Source organism: Chamaea fasciata, unplaced genomic scaffold (genome assembly GCF_029207755.1).
Source record: "Chamaea fasciata isolate MVZ Bird 193981 ecotype frontalis unplaced genomic scaffold, bChaFas1.0.hap1 SCAF_2, whole genome shotgun sequence".
In the NCBI taxonomy this organism is placed as follows: domain Eukaryota; kingdom Metazoa; phylum Chordata; class Aves; order Passeriformes; family Sylviidae; genus Chamaea; species Chamaea fasciata.
This window is the reverse complement of record NW_027094087.1, coordinates 10,096,168-10,116,148: the sequence shown is the minus strand read 5'-3', so window position 1 is coordinate 10,116,148 and position 19,981 is coordinate 10,096,168. Positions and strand designations below refer to the sequence as shown.

The window sequence follows — 19,981 nt, the reverse complement described above, 5'->3', positions numbered from 1 at the left end:
AGTTTTAGCAATAGGCCTACAAGCTGTACAGAAGTTAAATCTCAAGGCATGATCTTGGAACTAACTAGGTCAAAATCAAATCATAGAGAAGTCAGAAGTCAGTGTCACTCCATTCCTGTTATCTTTAGTGGCAGAGGGGACTGAAAATGAAGGGACCAGAATTATTAAGGTAAAACCAGAGAATAAAGTAAAGCTAGCCCCAGGAATGAAACCCTTATTCCAGAGGGATCATTGATAAACTGATTTGAAAACTCACCACTGGATTCTAATATTATCTTTTAAACATACAATTAAAATATTAGCATAATCCATTAAAATGAAAAATCTTGCTCACTAAAAGCATATAAATTCTGCTGAATTGATACGCTAGTTTGAACTCTGAGAACATGATGAGAACATGTAATTAAGTATCAGGAGTTAAGATCCAAAATCAAGGGACAATCTTACCCCTGGTCTCTCTAAATCACTAACTTACAAGATGACCTTGGGCACACAGTAACTCCATGTCCTTTGCCTTAGCCAGCCCACTGGAAAACTGGTTAAAATTCACAGGGCCTTCACTTGCAACTGGATTGAGAACTATTTTTTTGTTCAAATCATTTAGCAGAGGGGGGAAGGCAAAAGGGAATGGCACTCCCAGGTGAAATCATGCCTTGCTTCCAAGAGTGACTGAACTTCCACTGAGCATATCCTACCTTTATGTCTTGCCAGATATCGACCAAGGAGAATTATAGAACATAGTGTTACAAAGACAACTACAGCCACTATTCCTCCTATAAGAGCATGGTCAGGTCCGGTCTGTGTCAAACCATTTGGATCTAGAGGGAGAGACAAAAAAACCAAATGTGGTCCTACACAGAGGAAAAAAAAAATGACAGGAAAAAATTCACAATACCATGTTTTATACCAATCATCCTTAAAATGGGGCATATCTCTTTAATATTCAGCACCATTATTCCCACTTTTACTCCCAGAATCTTATCAACAACACAGTGCTGCTTGTATTCCCAGACTGCTGAAACCCTGAGGACATCACAGTTATGAAAAATATTACCTTATTCTTCTTTGGCAGAGGTTATTAAATGGAAAAGGTTTCTAGCTTTGCCCTCGTCATTTTAGAACTGAAAACCTGGCCATAGCTATTTATAGAAGGAAAACAAGGAAGTGAGAATTGGGGATCAGACAGCATCAGCAGAATAGTGTCTGCATAATACATAATTTATAGAATTGATTCTCAGTGGGGAACCCTTCTGTGTTCTCTTCCTCTCATTCCTACCCTCTTGCACCAGAAATAAAAAGGCAGATAAGGTGCAGCTGTGCCAACTTCCTCTGCACATGGATTTGATCAGATAAAGGTATCAGGCAACCTGAAACTCATCATTCAGACTCAAGCATCAGTTTGTGAATTTACTACAAATGCTTGATCAACACCCAGTGTAAGCAAGCTGCAATAGATATCACAGAATCACAGTCAGCTGGGATGGAAAAGACCTTTGAGATCATCAAGCCCAAGCAATGAAGCAACACCACCTTGTCAACCAGTCCACGGCACATCCAGTCACTTCTTAAACACCTCCATGGATGGTGACTCCACGACGTCCCTGCCCAGTCCATCCCAATCTCCAATCACTCTTTCTGTGATGAACCTCTTCCAAGGGTCCAACGTGAACCTCCTCTGGCACAGCTTTCACTTTGGTGTTGTTAAACCTCATGCTGTTGTATTCAGCCCATCGATCCAGCCTGTCCAGGTCCCTCTGCAGAGCCCTCCTACCCTCCAACAGATCAACCCCTCCCCGCCACAACTTGGTGTCATCTGCACATTTGCTAATGGCAGAGTGAATCACCAGGTTCCTTTTTCCAGCTCTGGGCAGAGCACTGGGAATACTGTCAGATCCAAGTGTTCTGTGCTGGTCATTTTCCTGTTCTGTTGCCCGATGCATCACAAAAGTTTCCAAGAGACAATCATGGGAAATGGAACTACTTTGGGGTGAGTAATCTTCAAAGCTTTTACCAACGAACCAGTAACCTGTGACTGTTGACTCAACAGATAAATGCAGAAGTTAAAATTTTAATCTGAGGATCATGACATGGTTCCTATTATAATGAAAACGCCTCTGCTATGAAGTAACAGTAATTCTCTGAAGATGTTATTAGCGAGTGCTGTATCCCACGATCATTCCACTCTCACTGCTTCAAGGACATTTCCCTCGTAGGAGCTGTTTATATTCTTCAACTAGTTTGCAAACAACTTCTTTGCTTTGCAAAAGGGAAATGCAAGGAAAATATTTACACAGAGAAGAGGGCAAGTATGTGAAGATGATAGAAAGGCCTCTGATAATGCTGAGGAGGTGTGATTCTGTAATACCATAATTACAACCTGCTGACCAGGATTGCTATATGGCAGTAAGATGTATGGATACATCTGGTATGGAAGTCTCATGAGGTGTAACTAGGCCAAGAGCCCTGCTGCACCCAGGTCAGGGCAAATCCTGCTCTCAGTCCAGGCTGGGGGGTGAACAGATCCAGAGCAGTCTGGCTAAGAAGGACTTGGGGTGTGCTGGTGGGTGAGAGGCTGAACATGAGGTGGCCTTGTGCTCTTGCAGCCCAGAAAGCCAAATGTGTCCTGGGCTCCACCCAAAGCACTGTAGGCAGCTGTCAAGGGACGGGATTTTGTCACTCTGAGCCACTCTTCTGAGACCCCATCTAGAGAACTGCATCCAGTTCTGGGGTTTCCAGCACAGGAAGGACAGGGACCTGTTGGAGTGAATCCAGAGGAGGCCACCAAGTTGATGTGAGGAGACCTCTCCTATGAGGAAAGGCTGAGAGGATTGGGATGGTTCAGCCTGGAGAAGACATGGCTTTTGGGTGACCTAATTTTGGCCTTTCAGTACCTGAAGGGAGCCTTCAAGAAAGATGGAGACAGACTATTTACAAGGGTATCTAACAATAGGACAAGGATAAATAGCTTTAAACTAAGAGAAAGTTTAGAGTAGATTTTAGGAAGAAATTTTTCACTGTGGTTCACAGATTGCCCAGAGAAGCTGTGGCTGCCCCATCCTTGGAAATGTTCAAGGCCAGGCTGTATGAAGCTCTGAGAAACCTGGTGTAGTGGAGGGTGCTCCTGCCCATGGACCTGGATGATCTTTCCAACTCAAGCCATTCTATGACTGCAAGATCCACAAACGCACATGTATATAAATATAATGTTCCACAGATGAAAGAAAACAATCCTGTTTCCCCTTGCTTTTGCAAACTGAAGCATTCTGGAACTACATTTGCAGGCTTGCTGGAGCACAGAGTGGTGTGGTGCGGATTCAGTTCTGCTCTTAAGAATCACTGGACTCATCAGGCAGGGCTTTGTCACTTACTGCTGGCTTTCCAAGCTCCCACATCCCTCTCTTCTGGCTGCCACGAGTGCTGATCATAGCACTTCTGTGGACATGATGGCAAATAATAGCTATTCAGCCTCAAAGAAGCTAGAAACACCTTATTAAGTCAGCTCCCTTGCATCCTCTTCCACCTCCACATCCTCATGGCATGGTGCTGCCAGTGGTGGCACCACATTGAGTACACATCACCAGCCTAGCAGGACATAGGCTCCATTTTGGACATTAAATCTGACCCCAAATCCTGTGCACCAGCAGACTCACAGGGGAAAGCAAGAGTGTTGAAGCATTGCCTTCCCAAAACAAGAGATTAGAGCATCCAGCCTTCCTCTCCCTTGCCTTGCAGGGGCTTTGTGTTCTGAGTGGCGCAAGGAGGAGTGGCTGCTCCCTTGAGAAGATGGAAGGTGACAGCTTTCTTCAGGAATGTCAGCCTGCTTGAGCCATCTAGGAAATTCCTTCTTTTGTGGTGCCTGTGGCAATGTTGAGTAAAGCTCCTCCCTGCAGCAAAAGGGCTGGGCCCATTTGGACCCTGAGGAACACCCATGTCTCCATGTGTGACCTGCAGGAGATGCTCTTCCACAGCACTGGGACAGGAGCAGCAGGAACGTGTTTTTCCACTCAAAACTGGCTCCTGCTGGTATGCTGCCAGTAACACTGAAGAATAAAAGAAGATCTTTTAAGGGATAATATGCTTCCTGATGCAGAGCATAATCCAGAGAAGGGTTAGCACAGACACTTTATCTACAGGCATTTTTGCAAAGCTGATTGAAGTACACAGCCTTAGCTCAATACCCAGACTTACAACGCATGTCCTCTGTGAGCTTTAATAAACATTACAGATAAAAATCCTCACAATACACTGAGATAAACACATCTCTGTGTTTTTATCCTCTGGTGATTTCCAACATGGAGTGACTCACTCCTCCTCTGACATACCTGATGTGACTACACCAAGTGACCCAAAGCCAGCCTAAATACAATGTTTCCACCTACTAGTGTGGATTAATGAGACTCTAATACTGCTATAGGCTGAATTTTTCAACATTAAAATTAAAGCAGGTATTCATTGGACTGCAAAAGTAGCTGCGTATTTTTTGCTCTAATCTCAACCTTGCTATCAAAGCCATATTGGTTGCTATTGCTAGAGAAGTTTGTCCAGAAAAAAAAAATTATACATGATATATTATCATTTTATTACCAGTGAACAATTCCTTTTTTGAAAAGGAAAAAGGAAAGGAAGGAGAGAAAGGAAAAGATGGAAGCAAAGGAAATAAAGAAAGATTCTTAAAAGTGGCCAGTATTTTCTTGGGAAACAAACCTTTTTTCCATCTCAAAATGAAAATCTGTACAACATAAACAACATTCTGAACAGGAAGCATACCTCATGAATAGTCTCCTCATAGAAAAATAATGGTAGCATTAAATATAAACATGCTCTACATTATGCATACAGAGTAATGCACTATACTTTTGCCTTTCATGAAATGATCTAAGCCCCATGAATGAATTATAGATCTGGGGCTTTCTATCGTGGTATAAATAATTACTAATTCAAAATGTGCCTGAGCAGGATCTGAAAGACAGAAATACAGGGATTTGAAAACTTTGCTTTTTGTATTTTAGGTATTTATACAGTGAATATGCATAATCATTCAAGTGTTCTGGGCACAAGTGTCAGCAACTGCCATTAAAGTTCCTGAAGCCACTGGCCCCTTCACAGTTTGCTTTCCAAAAAAGCAGAATACTATTCAGATTTTTTTTTTTTGATTCATGTTTTAAGCATCATGGACTGTACCAAGTAAATCCTACCCTGCCATACACACAACTCCAGCAAATGAAATCTTAGATATGCAACTGTGCAAATAAATACTTATATTTCAGCTGTTTCCATTAAAAAAAAAAAATTAGCTCCCACTGTTACTGTTTTAATACATACTGGTTTTTACTGCATGAGCACAGGCAGCTACAGTAGTTATGGCCTGAAACAGTGGAATTACAATTTTGCAATCAGACTAGATTTTCAGAGATTAGTTCTTTTTTTCTGCCTATTTCATCCTTTGATGAAACTAAGAAAATCATATAAAAACATAATTGCACAAAACCTCGCAATTCTCTTTTGCTTGCTCTTTTTTTTTTCCTAAATTTAGAAAGCTTCTCCAAAATAGTGATTTCCAATGCTGTGAAAATGTACCCATTTTCAACTTTTGGGACTTCCCTGTTACTGCTTGTTCACAAACTGTGAATACACTCAAATGACATAACACACACTTAAATAACATTCTTAAAATGACTTAGAAAGAAAAAAAAAGCCTCATTTTTTAAGAGATGAAACACATCAGATAAACCTTAGACCTAATAAATAAGTAGACATGTGCTTTTTATGACCATCTGACAAAGTTTCAGTGTAGAATATTTAAGTATGAATTCACACGTTGGTTAAGCAGATACATTTTGGAATAGTTTTTCATGCTTTTGCATTAAGTGTATGTTAATTATTCACCTAATTTCAGTTTCTTCATGCATAAGTTTCCTTCTCATTTATGCAGAGTAGACTTGACTGAGCAGGCTGCAGGAAAGGGCCAGGTAACCCTTTACTGAGAAAAGGCAAAACAAAAACATTTGTGAATGCTGAAATGGCATATTTTGGTGAATATGTTCTCAAGTAGCCCTCTCTTTTGCAGAACTTTATCAATATGCATTTTTGGCTCATATGCTGAAGTTTTAAAAAAAATCACTTGGAGCATGAGATGTCCTAGGTTTTGAGGCATCCAAAATAGTAATTTTTTTTGACCATTTTGACTATACTAAAAATTGGAAATATCCTAATTTGCTGTGGAGCTTGAACAGCATTCACAAAATGAAGAGTTATTAAGTACAGGTATTATTCATAAATTACTGTTCCTTAAGTCTGGGGAAAGAAATGGGTGTCCCATTTCTCACACAAGTACTAAACCCACCAGCTTACAGTCACTTTTACTGATTTCATGAATAATCAAATTCTGTGGCAAAGCAGACTTGCTCCAATAAGGGATCCTGGGGCATGGCTCTGTGTTACAATTTATACGGCTGAAAAATCTCTTCAAATGACTGCTGATTCTTTTCCCATATTCAGGGGCTTGTTATAACCCCCAGTACAACTCACTAATATTTCATACTTTTGTGAAAGCTATTGTTTTAAGGGCTTTGCTCAAATCAGATGAGTAAAGCAACGTGCATTTTAGGGTGGGAAAACCCAAAAAGTACAAAACCTAAATAAATACCTCTGTCTTATTTGAAAGGCTGTTGAAACGGTGCAGGCTGAGTGTGAAAATGAATGGTGGAAGACTCTGAAGATTTCTGGAGAAAAGGAGGACCTTCAAATCATGAGCTATCTAAACCTGCACTGCTTTGAAGTGTCCTAACCAGCAGAGACCAAACTGGGGGGAGAGAGTAGTTTGAGGATTTCTGAAGTCCATCAGTGAATGCAAATTACATTAGAGATATTCCCCAGTGATTTTTTTCTTCATATCAACTTAATTTCCTAAGGAGACGAGAGCTTGTGTAATCATTCTCCTTCACTATGTTCAAATTATGAACCGTGGTTCCATTACAACCAGTTTTAAGAGACAGGAAAGAACTTAAGAGTCTTGTTTTCTTATAACTAACCTGAGAGGGCAACTTGCAGCAGGGGTTCAGAGCTTATTAGATATCAGAGAATATGCAGGAAGGATGCCTTTATAAAAGTCCTAACAGAGACAAAAGCTTCCATCCAAATCTCTGCCCAAGAATCAATTTTTCATTAGAGGTTTGTCTCCATTACAAATACTTCGGTGTCCAGCAGCACAGGTCCTGTTTGAAGCTTTTCACATGGTTAGGTGGCATTTATAACCTTTGAGCCCTTGCCTCCTCACTTTTTTTTTTTCCTTTCCCCAAAGCCCGCCCTTCATGCTTCTCCTCCTTCTTGTCTCAGCTCGCACTGCGGTATTTCTGTAATTCAGTTAAAAAGCCACGAGGCACAATCTCATGGAAACCAGAGATTTCTTTCTACAGCTTACGACACAAAGTTGGGTTTTCAAACGTATTCAGACTAATGTCATTGCCAAGATTTAGCCATAGGGTTGGTAAAATATTTAATTGCTCCACCAATGTAAGTTTGGGGGAAAAAAAGTAAAATTAAAAAAAAAATCAAAACAAACACGCTAAAAAACTCCAAAGCAAAAACCTCAAAACCAAAATCTCAAAACAGAATCTCAAAGATCTGGTTTTACATCAGTAAGAAAAAAGACTAAAGTGGGAATTGTCCCCCAATGTAGATAGAAGGTTAGACTGAAGTGATAGCTGACAAGGTATTTGCCTTAGGAAAAGTGGCAGTAGTGCTGTCTGTGATAAATGCTGGTAAGTAGAATTTACCCATTTTAGCAACTTAATTTGGGGACCCCGGAGTTCAATTTCTCTTGCATGGCCTGGAAGGCTGAAACAGGTGTTTTTAATCCCTTTTTGTAATATACTACTAACCACTAAAATACATGTATGCCAAACTTGTGAAACTATTGTTAAGAGGGAAAAGAAACTTTCTGCACCTTCATTTAAATTGCAAAAAGTAGTGGCCCAAAGGGGCTGGTTGTGAAATTTGTTGAAAATGCATTTTGTTATTAACCAATCCTGAACTTAAAATATGTGACAAGCTTCTTTATCCTTCAGTGCCTGAAGCAAAGAAGAACAAAACAGTGTACTAATGTACAGCACATATAAACTGCTATTTTAATAGCAGAACATCATCAACCATAGCAAAGACAGGCAGAAAAAATTACTACTAAACCTTAAAAAGAATTTATAGCCTTTTCTTCCCGTGCTACTGCAGTGGCACATTTGGCCCATTTTGCCTCTAAGTGGGTTTTTTTTTTTTACGGTACTGAAATTTATATACATTCCTATTAAGAAAAGCCTACATCCCAGAAAGATAAAAGTCCCACACTAATGTTTCAGCAGCTGAAACATCAGCTCCTTTCGAAGAGCTCGTGCTGTTCTCATGAAGGCAAGACTTCTTTCAGCGGAGAGAAAACTGCAGATGTCTCCTGATATGTATTTGTGAGTAGGTAGCCCTTGTCAAAGTGAATAAAAGCCTTACTCATACCTATTTATTTTGTAATTTTTTTTTTAAATGCTTAGGAGAGAGCTGTATACCTACAACATTAAGATCAAAAGTTTAACAGTATTTTTTAGAGTCCTTAGAACCTTGTTCCATATTTTGTGCCTGTGTCATTGACACATTTTTTTAAAGATTTTTTTTTTCCCTTTCTCTTCTTTTTTACCTTAATGCTCCTTAAAAAGCTCGAGTTTACTGAAGGGAACAGTTCCTCTAATTAGAGCACATAAAAGACTTTTCTTATTGACAACATTACATTTTTGGCTGTCAATAAACTTATTAATTGCTTCAGACTTTGTCTTAGGAAAAAAGGAACTGAAATCTGCAACATTTTGCCTTCATCTTATTTTCTGTAGAGGATAATTAAGTCAATTCTGGGTTTGAAGAAATACTTGTCCATCCAGCTATGACTTCTGTCTACTGAAACAGGAGGCTGGAGGGAAAGAGACAACTGGCACAGATGACATGAGAATTAGTTAAGCTGAATGAGTCCACTGCTCTAGCATTTTAATTTTCATTTTTCTTATGAAGTTCCAGAATGCTCAAATCCTTCATTTCGGTAAAAAAAGACTGAACTTTGGAAAGTTCCACGTATTAGATACTTAAAAAAAACCAAAAACCAACCAACCAACAACAACAAAAAAAACCAACACCTATCTCTGCCTAGAAAAATGAGATTCATGACACCCTACTTTGGGAGAAAAAAAAAAACACATTACAGAAGTGTCATCTTTCTTTTGATGACTTTCCATCAATTAATACAGGAAAATCCCTGCTCTTGCTTTTCTTTGTCAAAAAAGGACAGAGACCAGATGGACTTAGTGTGCTCACAGCTCCTTTTCCTGTCACCAGAAGTTAATTTTCTATAGAAATATTAAACCATTCTCTCATTAACGCAGAAACTGGAGATGTCAGTTTCTTCTCCCTTTCTCAGAGTACCTTTAATCTCTGACTTTTGGTTGCTTCCCACAGACTTTGCTTGGCTGGAGAAAACATGACCAGGACTTTGTGGGAAGGAAGCGTGGCACCTGTGGCTGAGCGTGGGCACCTGCTGCTGGCTGCCATCACAGGGGCTGGGGCCAGACTCAGATGGCCTCTGGCAGTCTCAGCATTCACATTTCGGAGAAAGGAACTCATTATCACCATAACACACGTTAGGAATTATGGGGAGATTGCTGAGAGACTGATCACCCAAAGCATCGAAGAGATCACTCAAAGCTTTCTCTGCGAACTGAAGGAAGCCCAAGAGCTTAAACCCACTGGGAAGTGGCATAAATATTTCCACTGCGGTTTTTCTGCCACCTTGTTTTCCATGCTGTTACATGAACTCCCTCACTGACTGCTTCTCAGAGATAATCAGTATCACTGCAGAGCTCAAATAATAAATACCACCACAAGTAAGCAGTGGGAGAAAGACACACTTTCAGTCAAGAAACAAATGGATGGGGAGGATCAGGTGAGAGAAAGTTGTTCCTGATGGCAGAAGCTGGGGAGGAGAAGGTTTTGTGACCAGTAAGACAGAGTCACACATGTAAAGTTAGTTGAGAACAGCTAAGCATGGGTAAAGATCAGAGAGGTAGCAACAGATCCACAGTTGTACAAGGTACATTGCGCTGAATATGGTCATGGGAGTTTTAAAACCAAGAAGGGCAGATTTAATTTAACTGAAGAACAGCTCTAATTAAAATTTAGTTCTGTGGTGGAAGAAAACCTATTGTTCAAATGAATTCTTTATTCTTGTCATACTAATTTTTTTTCTTACCAAATCAGATTAGAGTAATTATAAGCCTATAATGACATCAAAACACCCCAGTAAACCAGCCACTTACAGCCAGAATCTGACACCTTACTCAGGCTGAACAGCAATTTAATCTGTCATGGGACTACTCAGTATGAGTAATTGTAATAGAAGAGCCTCTTTGGCAGTTAATAGTATATTTTATCTGTCAATGTATCTCCAGATTAGCCAGGCATACTTGTGGTTAGGGTAGTATATGATCCAAAAGAGGATGTTGACGTATCCAGCTCATCTCAGAAAGAGAGATGTGAGAGACATTAGCAGAGATAGCCTGCTGTAATGCACAGAGTAACAGGTAAATTATTGATAAGGTCAGCATCACTGTTAATATGTGAGGCATCTTCTATAGCTGCTCTAATTAGGGCACAAAATCTTATTAAATTCATTGTGACAATGGCAACATCCATTTGTGAAGTTCCTGTCCAAGAGATAAATCTACCTTCAATTTGTTTGAATTTTTTCCTGTGGTTTAAATGAATGCTATCCATTCTTTATGCCAACCCTGCACTAATGGAAACAACAATATTTTCCCCTTTTAATAATGACATGCTTGATGGAATTCAATATCTTAACCAAATTCTCCTCTGGGAACATTAAGCCTGTTGTTTTCAGATGCCTTTAAGTTAAATACCATCCAGCTATTAGTAAGAGATTGTTTGCTCTTAAAGCCATTGATTGGTAATGGGTTTTGCTAAGAATAACATTGGTCTTTGCTTTCCTAAAGGCTTTCTGTATTCATAAAAAAATACAGTTACCCAGCCTCTGGTTTATGGGCTTTTTTTTTTTTTTTTTAAATCTTGGAAACATGCATTAATTTCCAGCAGCATGATCTCCACTATCGGCACCACTAGCTGCAGCAGACCCAGATTCTACCAAGGGGGTCGCATCCCCACCAGTTTGCAACTGACAGATTCATTTTCTACCTTCTCCTGAGACAGCGACAAGGACCGAGAAACCAGAGGTCCACTGTAATTACTATGTACATTTCAGATTAAATAAATGTGATAAAAGCCTCCATCTGGCTGTTGATCAAATGTGCAGAGGCAGGCTGATTTTCAGTGACATATTACAATATGTCTCTTGTAACAGTCCCCAATGCCAGCCTGTAAATTACTTACATTTGGGATTACTCGACTACGGCAGACAGAAATATTATTCACTGTTAAAGTGCTGCCTACTGGGAGCATGGGAGATGTGGTCTAATCTCAAAGTTGTTAGGCAAGGCATTAAGAAATAATGGGGCCATGTTTATTTTACTAAATGCTGATTGTGCTCATGCTGTTTGAAGATGGCAGACCCAATGAGCTTCTTCCAGATGCTGGAAAGCTGCAGAAAGTCTAACACTGGGGGAATAAGTATCATAGTGTTCTAGAGGAGAACTTTAAAAATCAGAAAAATCCTGCTAAATAGTTTCAAATTAGACACTATCTGCAGGAAAAAAAAAAAAAAAAGAAAAATAAATTCAGTAATTCGAGGCCTTCCATTTAGAAAAAAATCCCAACCAGAAACCTGAAAAATAAAATAACACAAATTTCAAGGAAAAACCAGACAATGATGCTACCATTTCACGATTTACTTTACAGCTCTCCTTGCAGTGGTGGCTGCAACATGTGGACAGTCAAAATTTAGTGCATTACTGAAGGTCTTTTAAAAATTTATGGTGAGAAAGAAAGATTGGGGAAAAATGCCTGGAGGATATTCATAGAACAACTAATTGTGGTTTGAAGGGCTTTTCTTATGATTTACAGCTTCTTGAGCTTTACAGCTCACAGATCAACAACAAAATTAATTCAAAATTGAGACTACAAGGCTTATTTAAAAAAAAGAAAAAAAAGGAAGTATCATCTCCTAGTCAAAGGATGGATATTTCTGGTCTACCCTATTACATTGTCATGGTTCTTACTGCACATTCATTCTGCCCAGAAAGTGTACTAGGACACTCTGTGTGAATCAAGGAGAGTTTTGGCCTTGTAAATTCTTGTTCTAAAGCTGAGCAAAACACCCTTGCTGTTCTACAGCTCTTTAAAAGACAGTATCCTTATACTGCAGCGGTTAAAATTTGTTTCCACCTAGACATGTATCTGGAAAAAGGTTCTGGGAAGCATTATGAGTCTAAGAAAAATCTAGAAATATTTCATTTTTCATCTCCTATGTGATCACTCCAACAACTTTCCTTTCTTTCCCTACTCAGTTCTTATTCTGTTTTAACTGTATGAGATTTGCCATATAAACCCTTCACCTTAAATGGTCTCATTAGCCTGCATCACTTAGCATCCACTCTTACTTAACTGAAGTGGTTCATTAAATGACATTTCCTTTTAAAAGACCTCTAAAAACTTAGTCCTCCCTTTAGGAAGTCAAGAAGAGAAATTGTGACAGGAGAGAACAGTGTTCTAAACTCTAGACTTAACACAACTTTTCCAAACGCCACGCTGAGAAACTTTTCTTTACTTCATTCCTTCCTAATAAGTCTGTTTCCTTTCCATTATAGCCATGCAAGGGACATGATATTTCTCTCTGAAGTATTCTGAATGCTGAAACTGATTAAAAATAAAGATGCCCTTCAAAACCATGATGATACCCTCTTTGATGCAGAAACTTTTTTAAGTCAGCAAAATTTTGGATATCTAACCAACATCTCTAACAATACCATTCCCGACATGCAAGTAGTACGCACTACATTCAGCTGAGAAACAGAGATTGTTTCTGAGAGCTGTGAAGCCAACTGTGGATATTTCAAGGGTGTTACAGCCCTTAATTCAGTAAAACATGCAAGCCTACAACAAATGAGACTTAAGATATGATTTAGTGCTTTTGTTGATTTGGAACTGAGCTGTTTGATCCCAGCTCCATTTTACAAGACACTGGATACCAGAGGAGACACAGGCAAGTAAAAGAAACAGCTAGGAATACTTGAGCTGTGAGAAGCAGTGCTTTTTAGCCTTCCTTGCATTCTGGAAACCATTAGCAGGCTGCTCCTCCTCCTGTGGAGGTGAGACTCCTGAATCCAGAGCCCACTGTGACAGCTTCTCTCTGACACCAGCACGTCTGGGTTGGGCGCCAGCGGCAGCAGTGAGCCTGTGACACTGGGCAGAGCAGGATCACAGAATCCCCCTGCCTGGGAGCAGCCTCTCATCAAAGCACTGCTCCTGTCACCTGGGCCAAGGAGGCAGCATGGGGCCTGCTCCTTCAATATCCAGTTTGGTACTTAAAGTGGAAAGGGGTTTTTTTGCACCTCACGGCCGAGCAAAGTAATGAAACCTTGCGCTTGCTGTGCTCGGTCTACTCACAGCAACATCTGAGGCCCAGAGGTTGGGGAGGTGCTCCTGCAGGACATCATGCTGGCGGCACCCTTTGAGAACAAGGTTTTTCCAGGGAATAATCATGGAAAATCAGATTTAAATCCTTGCCATTCAACAAACGCCTTGGCGTGCGCTTTGGCAAAGTGTTCCCTTTATCTGAGCCTCAGTTCCTCTGAAATAAAGTGAGGCTCAGGAGCAATGTATTAACTTGACTCACAGAAGGAATTATAAAAGACTGATTTTAAATATCACAGTAGTACTGGTAAGGCAGGCACTTCACCTGCCGTTACACACAATATTCTATATAATAGTATTTCAAAACATTTTAAATGGACTTCTGTGCGTTTAATTTTTACTAAGCTTTTTGTTGGAGATATCTATCTATCTATCTATCTATCTATCTATCTATCTATCATCTATCTGTCTTGTCTATCTTTCTATCTATCTTTATTTTCTTGTCTAAAAGGAAAGTATCTATTAATATGATTTTGCATAATGAAGAAATTAAATTTAAATGCTTTTATTTCAGAGAGGTGAGACTGAAAAAGACAGCCTTCTGCAGTAATGCCACTGGAAGTAATTCACACCAGGTAATTGATAAAAATAAACAGAAATATGAGAATAAGCCAGAAATAGGAAGACTCCACTTCCAGATTATGGAACCAAACAGAGAAGTATTAGGGATGCTGTTAAACGTTGTTAAACAGGTCAACAAGAACCCTTAGGTTCATAAACAACCTTGAATTTAATAGGAAAGGATGTTCCATTTTAATAATAGAGTCATTGAAGATCTATGTCAGCTGATACAAGAAGGTACCGTGGAATTAATGTTTAAAAATTGAACACCTATACTCTCCTGGCTTCAGTTTTCTTTGTCACCCCAGTAATGTCTACTTTACTACAAGTGCTAATAATTTATGCATTACAAGTAGACTTTGAAAATTATGATTAAAACTTCTTTATATTTAGTTACACAAAGTTACCTAAAATCTCAGAGGAGCAATTAAATATTAAATGCTTTATTTGTATGCTAATCAAATGCAACAAAACAGTTTGGAACTTTAAAATTACATGAAGCAAGCAAACTTGCACCTAGTGGTCAAGGTTTCAGGGAACAATAATCAGGTAATCTTACCATTTTTGTCATCACTGAGCAACAAAAGCAACCACAGCAGTCACAAAAAAAAGTCATAAAATGTTAATCCTTTAGAATGAATGATGTTTGTATAGGTAGAGTGACTTCTCTTAGTAAGTAACCATTCTGGCATGAACAAGTGAGGTATTTATTGGGACCACTGTGCCTTTCATTGCTGCCACAGGGTTAAATCTTCATGAATAATCTTCATAAACCACAAGTGTTCTAAAACCTACCATGGGTCTACAGGTGTAAGCCATAATACAGTGTATTTCACACAAAGAATGAGGAGATGGTGGGAGAATTACCTGCTGAAGAAGAGAGAGTTGAAGGAGGAAACACTCCTGCTGCCTTCCACTACAGGGGAAGGAGAATAGATGATGGAGCCAGGCTTTCCTTAGAAGTGTGCAAAGGAGGCAATGGACACAAGCTGGGACATAGAAAGTTCAAACAAGCTATCAAGAAATTCTTATTCACCACTAGGATGGTCAAACACTGGAACAAGTTACCCAGAAATGGTGTGGATTTTCCATGCATGGACATATGAAAAAATTCATCTGAATGAGGCCCTGAAAAACCTGATGCACCATGGCCCTGTTCAAAGCTGGGCTCAGACCAGCCGATCTCCAGAGGTCTGTTAAAACTTTTATCATTCTACAGTTCCAGGAAATAGGCTGTAAGCCACCAAAATGAAGAATACATGCAAAAAAATATAAATAATAGGTTTTGCAATTTTCTGCACCTTAAAATGAACAGTTAATAATCAACCAGCATCCAGGAGGATGCCAAGATCCTGCTACTGGTTTAGGTCATGCTGTTCTTTCTGTTTTGTCTTATGTAGCGGCCACCACTGTCATATTCATACTGCAAAAATTCAAAAGGGCCCATAATTACTTTTCTCCTACCTTCTAGTGGTGTGACACACATGAATCAGGGAGCAGGAGTTCACACAAAACCTTAGAAATTATACCACAGAAAGCAGGTGTATGTTAGTAAAGGAAAACTCTGTGTGATATAAAGGGCCTTGTCTTCCTGTCACAATTTTTTTTTTTCTCAAAATAATCTGTTTTTAATCTCACAAACAGGGTCTCAAAATTCTAAGGAAAAAAAAAAAAAACAACAAAGAAACCAAACTGTAAATTCTACACTAGATTATTTCAGAGAATGTTTTACAAAGCATTATACATAATGAGAATGTCGAAGATCAGCAAATTGTCCCAATGGACTTTCCATCAAATTATGTTTACAATTACTGAGAGGTTAGATTTGCAAAGAAATGAGCTGACATTTCAGCATTCTGTGGCAATTGCAGTATTTTCAGTCAGGATTTCAGTTTTATGGCCAGCTATGACAAAACTAGTGTAATTCTGTTTTCCTCAGGCACAGCTAGGTTTATTTATAGTAAGGTCAACTCATTTGAAATATCTTGTATCTCTTTACGCAGTAGAGAAATTGTCACGCAAGTAAAACTCTGGATGGTGGTGTTCCTTTGCAATAGTGGGGAGTAAGAATCAGCAACCACACAAATTACTTGTCTGCCTGTCAGAGTTGATATTCAATGCACAAAACATTTTCTAGATAAAAATATACTGAATCTTATCTCCATGTAATAACAGTGAGCACACATTTTTCAAAGTACACTGCAAAGCCCAAGCACAGCGGGGCCTCCGATGGAACCACCACATGGAAGCCCTCATCCAACAATATGACAACTAAATACGTGGTCCAAATCTTCTCCCCAAATCTGAGGAGATAAAAATCCTGCTGCAAAAATTCTGGCCTGAAATTTCTCTCTGCCTCTGGGTTTCCTGTGGGAAAACATTCTGGAGAGCATCAGCCACCTCTCTTTTCCTTCCACTTTCCCATATCCCTTCCTCTCTGGTGACAAAACTTGACTTCAAGGAGAGGAAAATTTCTCAGAACATCTGTTAATGATATTGCGTCCCAACTCTATCTAGGACTGTGCTTACACAGTTTTCTGTGTCTCCTGCCTTCCACAGCTGTCTCACCCTCCTTTTCCTCTGCTTCTTTTCCACGAAAGAAGCTCATACAGATTCAGCAAAGCTGTCATTTAAAATTACTTCACCAGTGTCACAAACATCTCCACAAAACCTGTCATTGCCTTATTATTTTGTTACTGTTACTTTTCGCTATTGCTTTGGAAGCGAAGAACTTTTCCTTGTCCCACAAAAGTAGGCTGCACGAGACCTCTGGCAATTTGTTTTTCAGCTCAATGTGAATGTGTACTCGAGATGAGAACCAAATGAACATTTAAGTATCTTTAGTACATCTTACGGCAAATTTGAGCAGTGAAGTCATGAAGAGTGTTCACAGAAGAGTGGCTTAAGCTATTTAAAGGACAGCAAGACAAATGCATCCCTGAAAATACATCCTTGGATAACTAATACGCTGTACTGCACATGCCTAGAGGCAGCATGCCTGTTTTTACATCTGTGGACCTGCCTGCCCCAAAAAGTTGTTTTAAATTCACAAAGTAAGTGTCTCTAGCCTTAAGATACCTGAGGGCCCAAGCAATTTGCTTTACCTCAAGAGTGTTAAATACACACTTGAAAACACTGAATTCAAGCCAAAATGTCCTCACCACAGTTATTTTATTCAAGATGCAACAAGAAGGGGAACAAAATCATTATGTTCCCTGGGGATGTAGAAGTTAACGAAGAACATTAAAATAAATACAATTCCTCCATGCACAAAAGAGGGTGAAACAACCTGAAATAGTAAGGGAACAAGCACAACAAAATTACACGTCACGGCCATGACCACCTTTGCACTTAGACACAAAAATTAAGTCCCCAGGACTGGACAGTAATGTTTTGGGAGGAGTAGGGCTTTGTGACTTTAATTAAAACAAACAAACAAACAAACAAACCCCAACAAAACAACAAAAACCTTTTGAGTGGGACTGTCCCGGAACATTGGATGAACACAGGAGTTACATAGGTCTTTGTACCCAAAGACCACTTTGAAATGCCTCATTCAGCCCTGACCTGCCCTTCTCTAGCAGGCTGCCTGGCATCAGGCACAGAGTATCAGACCCCTTGGCTTTGTCCTCTTTTGACTGCTTGCACCTAGAGTGGCAAATCCCTCCTGGGAAAATGACTCAGAAGATGGATGCAGTGACACATCTCCTGTCTCATCTCCCTTTCGTGCATGAGCAAGTGAACACTGACCAGCAATTGTGTGATTTAGTCCTGCCCATGATCAAAATGCTCCAGAACTCTTAACAAGATATAAACTACAGCCAACAGAGGGGCTCCTTAACAACATGCTTAACAACATCCTTAAGTCCATCTGTGAATGAAGTTGAACGTGGAACTCTGCATTTGAATATATCATATGTGAAGCACATAGCATCATTAATATGTTCATCTCCTTTCTGTACTGATTAGTGTGGTGCCTCGCTGTACACTCATTAGAATACATTCAGGTAAAAGCCTCCCTCTCTCTCAAGCCTACATCTCCTCCGGGGTGTGCATTTCTGTCCCAGATGTTGATTTAAAACATGATGTTTTAAGCACATGTACATTTAGTTGATAGAGTAAATCACTCATTTGGATTCACCTCTATTTAATTTAAACTTTTAGCATCTTATGACAGGAATTTATAGTTAATTGACTGATTTTCTATACTATTAACATCTTAACATTTTTATGAGAAGACAGAAGAAAGCAGTGTATGTGAAACCTTGCAAAGTTTTTTTCTAAGCACTGCTTTTTCACAGAATTTATCTTCCAGTTATCAATAGGAAATCTGTAGAAGCCAAGATGCACAGTTAAATGTAAATCACATTGTCTAGTGTTGCTTAAATTTGTTCTTTGAAACATCTGCTTTTCAAGCTGTATTTACCTGTCTGCAGAGAGTCAGACAAATTACAGCAAGATTTTTTTTGCCTGAAGAGATGTCTGTCATTTCACAGAACAGATGAAATTAAAAGAAGTTGACTTCCCTTTTTCTGAAATATGCTGGAGAAAAAAAAAAATAAAACAAAAAACCTTGCCCAAACAGACAGTTTCGTTTTCCTTCACATCCAAAAGGAACTACACCAGCCAAGCCTTTAAATAAATACTATCATGACTGAGTCCCTCATCAGAGGCTTAGCACTGAACAGTTAAACATTGTCTATGCTTCATGCTTGCTTTACTTACAGTATCTAAGGATGCACTCTTGTCCCATCTGACTCAATATGCATTTCAAGCTTTTAAATATTTAAAACAACTGAAAACTACCACTAAGAGCTGTTGGCTGACAAAGATGGTTTTCATCCAATCCAAACTACTTCTGGGACCTTCTTAGTGTGAAGTGCTCAGAGATGTGTTTCTTTGTATGGAGAACACAAACCCCATTCTGCAAAGCACTGAGCAGGTATTTTTGTCATGCACATATTTTATGTGGTGGCCTGGCATGAAGATAAACACAGTGTCACTGAGAAGGCTTCTTGAACCAGATTTGTAATCTTTAATGGAAGCCTGTCTTGCTAGATCAAAGAACAAACTCTTGAATTGTCTCCAGCCTGGTGGGAAAGAACCACCTTATGCTGGTAAACCTACAGGTCTAAGCAGTACAACTTCAGGAAAGATCTTTTTGAACATTTCAAATCACATATTTTGGCATAACACCTTTATGAGGATGAGTCATTTTGTTTGTTTGTTTGTTTTTTTTTTTTTAGAGACAAGCTTTATAATCACCTATTTCAGAAATCCTTGTTGAAAATGCTGACACATAAAAGAAAATTTAAAAGGAATAATAATTTTTTAGTCCACAGACTCACACAGAGAAGGAAATACCGAGGGAAGCGACAGATAAAATCTCTCCTCTTAATTATCAGTTCTCAGAATCTGACTTTAAATTATTCTATCTCTTCATGTTCCAACAGGATGGACAGGGTTACTGGAGGGGTAAAAGAGCTCCAGAGCATCGTCCTTTAAAGGAGCAACAGTGTGTGTGAGATCCATGGGACTACAAAAGTACACGTTCAGTGGATTGCTTAAAGAGAAAAGAATGTTGTGAAGCACTCCAATACAACACTTTGAAATGTCTCATATGTGTCTTCTGAGGAAACATAAAAAATAGGGGCTGTGATTTCTTTTTGTAACTGACAACAGCATTTGATATCAGATCTGGCTTTTTCAGGCAGGACCTGTGTGAAACAAGCAGCTGTGCATCAAAACCAAAATATTCTTCCAAGGAGCTACAAGAAAGGCCCAGGACATAAAA

At 39.3% G+C, this 19,981-nt stretch overlaps 1 protein-coding gene across 4 annotated transcripts in view; it reads right to left on the bottom strand.

Annotated features, from left to right (window-relative positions):
• The window catches only part of CADM2 (cell adhesion molecule 2), a 580,300-nt gene that overhangs the window by 8,616 nt on the left and 551,703 nt on the right, over positions 1 to 19,981 (bottom strand). For all 4 annotated transcript variants that reach the window (XM_066208460.1, XM_066208479.1, XM_066208469.1 and 1 more), the window contains one exon: positions 696 to 818. In XM_066208460.1, coding sequence (XP_066064557.1) covers positions 696 to 818 — 123 coding nt within the window. The remainder of the gene's footprint in view (positions 1 to 695; positions 819 to 19,981) is intronic.